The 2,687-nt window shown below is 40.6% G+C and overlaps 1 protein-coding gene across 1 annotated transcript; it reads left to right on the forward strand.

The window, feature by feature from the left end:
- Positions 1–857: 857 nt before the first annotated feature.
- Positions 858–2,467, forward strand: cUnh3orf38 (chromosome Un C3orf38 homolog). The gene is made up of 3 exons (XM_083536461.1): positions 858–1,066; positions 1,244–1,422; positions 1,505–2,467. Exons 1-3 carry the CDS (start codon positions 940–942, stop codon positions 2,066–2,068), a joined length of 870 nt encoding a protein of 289 aa, XP_083392587.1. The 5' UTR covers positions 858–939; the 3' UTR covers positions 2,069–2,467.
- Positions 2,468–2,687: the final 220 nt, after the last annotated feature.

Here is a 2,687-nt window from a genome sequence, read left to right on the forward strand (position 1 = left end):
AACAGTTGATAGAGAAATTTAATTTATGTGAAAGATACACTATGCAGATGTCATATTATTTACAAATGTAATTTTATTTGTATAGTCTTCGGTAGGAGAATGCTGAGGATGTATCCACCAGGAAGAAGGAAAAGAAGAAAGCTAAAGAGGAGGTTTATGGATGTGGTGAGGGAAGACATGCAGGTAGTTGGTTTGAAAGAGGCAGATGTAGAGGACAGGGGGTAAGAAGACGGATGATCCGCTGTAGCGACCCCTAGCGGGAGCAGCCAAATAAGTACAGTATTTTTACAATGGGCAGTGTGCCAAAACAGCTTAATAGAAATAAACAGATATATAAGCTTTGAATTAATATATTCTTCTTTATAATGAGGAAGAAACATTGAGATAAGCCAGACACATCCTCTTCTAGGTGACCTTGACTGTCATTTTATCATATAATTGTTGAGGTAAAATAAAGCAAATGAAAGCAGTACGTGACTGGATGTTTTCAACCCTAATGCTGTGAAACCCCCGTTTATATCAGAAGTGACATTATTAGATGCATTTTATTAGTGCGGAATTAAATTGAACATACACAAACAAACAAACAAAAACGGTTAATGAAAATATCTCAGTAATTAAATAACATTTGCCTTTGCGATTTCAAAGAAGTACGGTACACAGTGCGTAGTGACCAAGCAAGGGGGCGGCCAATTCTCTCCGCTAGGGGGCGGTCATTGCTCTCCGCTAGGGGGCGGTCATTGCTCTCCGCTAGGGGAAGGTCAATGCTCTCCGCTAGGGGGCGGTCAATGCTCTCCGCTAGGGGACGGTCAATGCTTTCCGCTAGGGGGCGGTCAATGCTCTCCGCTAGAGGGCGGTAAATGCTCCACTGCTCGACGTGAAAGCAAAAGATGAAGTTAGATAGTTTGTGAGCGAATCGCAGATCTAGCCGCTGTAAAAATGCCTGTGCTGTCGAAAAAACAGTTAGATGGCTGTAGAAAACTTTTGACACTGCTTCCAGAGGCCGACTTGTTGGCACTGAACGATACAGTGACCAACCGGTTAATTTCTGTAAAGAGTGCCCGAGGTAAGACTAAAGAACGTGCTAGCATACTGGCTAATCTTGCAGATAGCTAGCTCTCTGGGGAAGTGTTTCGCTGGTGTAAGAGTGAAGAGATTTTGATGCCTAAACAGACCTTGAGACTTTGACGGTATTTGCAGTCGTTTTTAATCTGTCATATGCATTCTGTCGTGTGTAAAACAGAGGCAATCGAAGCTATCATATCCTACTCTCAGAGTGCAGAAGAGCTTCTGAAAAGGAAGAAGGTGCACCGGGATGTTATATTTAAGTACCTGGCTGCAGAACGAGTTATTATATCTTCCAGCAGTGACAAACATCAGCTGGTACAGAAGACACTGGAATTGTGGTCATCTGACGGCGAGGTACACAAATTATTAACACTAAAACAAATAAAATCCCAGCAGTGTTGCCTGTAGATTTATCATGTTTGTTTTTGTATTTTAGGTTTCTAAATCACAAGACACAGTGAGTGTGGCCAGTGCACGGTGCATAAAGCAGAATGCAGATGGCCTGGGAGAATTGACCGCTTTAGGGAAACAGTTTTGTCACTGGTTCTTCCAGCTTTTGAACTCTCAGAACCCGCAGGCCTCTCAGCCAGTGCAGGACTGGGGACCTCAGCACTTCTGGGGGGATGCCAGAATGGTGCTTTGCTTTCACACTGAAGTTCGGCAGAACGAGGAGTTCCTCGGAGCGGACCTGGTGAGTCAACGGCTTTTTGCCCTCGCCAGGGAGGAAAGGTTAATCTTCTGCCCTAACCTGGAGCACACAGGGCTGAAGTGTTTGTCTACACCTCATGGGTTGGTGCTGGTGGCTGTTGCTGGCACCATCCATCGAAAGAGCGATTGCCTTGGAGTTTTCGAGGAAGTGTTTGGTCTGATTCGCAATCCTCTGGACGACAACCGCTGGAAGATCAAAACTGTACAGTTGAATATAAAGGGACAGATTGGTAAAGAGACATTGCCAGTATTGACTTATGACTCGGAAGAACTGCTTCAACGGTTTTCTTAGTAGAACTGTTTATGTGGACATTGTATGCAAAAAGCACTTTAAAAACACCTGATATGGTGTATTTTTTGTTGTTGTTTATTTTCAATGTATACAGTGTGATTTTTATGAATTCTGTTTGTCTTGAGATATTCACTGAGATGTAAGGTTGGAATTGCCTTTGAATCTTATATCTGGCTTATAAATTTAAGTCATATAGTTTATATATGCAATATATTTTTTAAAAGAGACTGGTGGTGGTGAAATTATTTTGCTTTCGGGTTACTTGTCAGTGCTTGACATTTAAAGGAGAATTACTGGATTAGTATCAGTGTATATATTTTTCTCATTCCAGTCTATTTAAAGACTAAACCAATCCATTAAAAGTGATCAGGAATTTTAATAAAAATACAATTTGTTTAACATTGTCTTACATATTTTGTTACATAATGTTTTTGTTGTTATATTCCTATTTAATTTTTAAACTACAAAATGAACATTTGAAATTGATGTGCTCACATGTAAAATGTACTTATAAAATATACTTCTCCTTGAAGCCTTTATAAATATAATAATACAGGGTAGGACTTCGTTTGATCTTATAACAGCCTCATTGCTTCATGTTAGAGCTGCGTGATTAATC

The sequence above is a fragment of the Silurus aristotelis genome, assembly GCF_946808225.1.
Source record: "Silurus aristotelis genome assembly, chromosome: 3".
Lineage (NCBI taxonomy): Eukaryota > Metazoa > Chordata > Actinopteri > Siluriformes > Siluridae > Silurus > Silurus aristotelis.

Coding starts and splice junctions, on each gene's coding strand:
- cUnh3orf38 (XM_083536461.1), top strand. CDS start 940: ATGCCTGTGCTGTCGAAAAAACAGTTAGATGGCTGTAGAAAACTTTTG. Junction 1,067..1,243: donor TTCTGTAAAGAGTGCCCGAG/GTAAGACTAAAG, acceptor TGTGTAAAACAG/AGGCAATCGAAGCTATCATA. Junction 1,423..1,504: donor TGTGGTCATCTGACGGCGAG/GTACACAAATTA, acceptor TTTGTATTTTAG/GTTTCTAAATCACAAGACAC.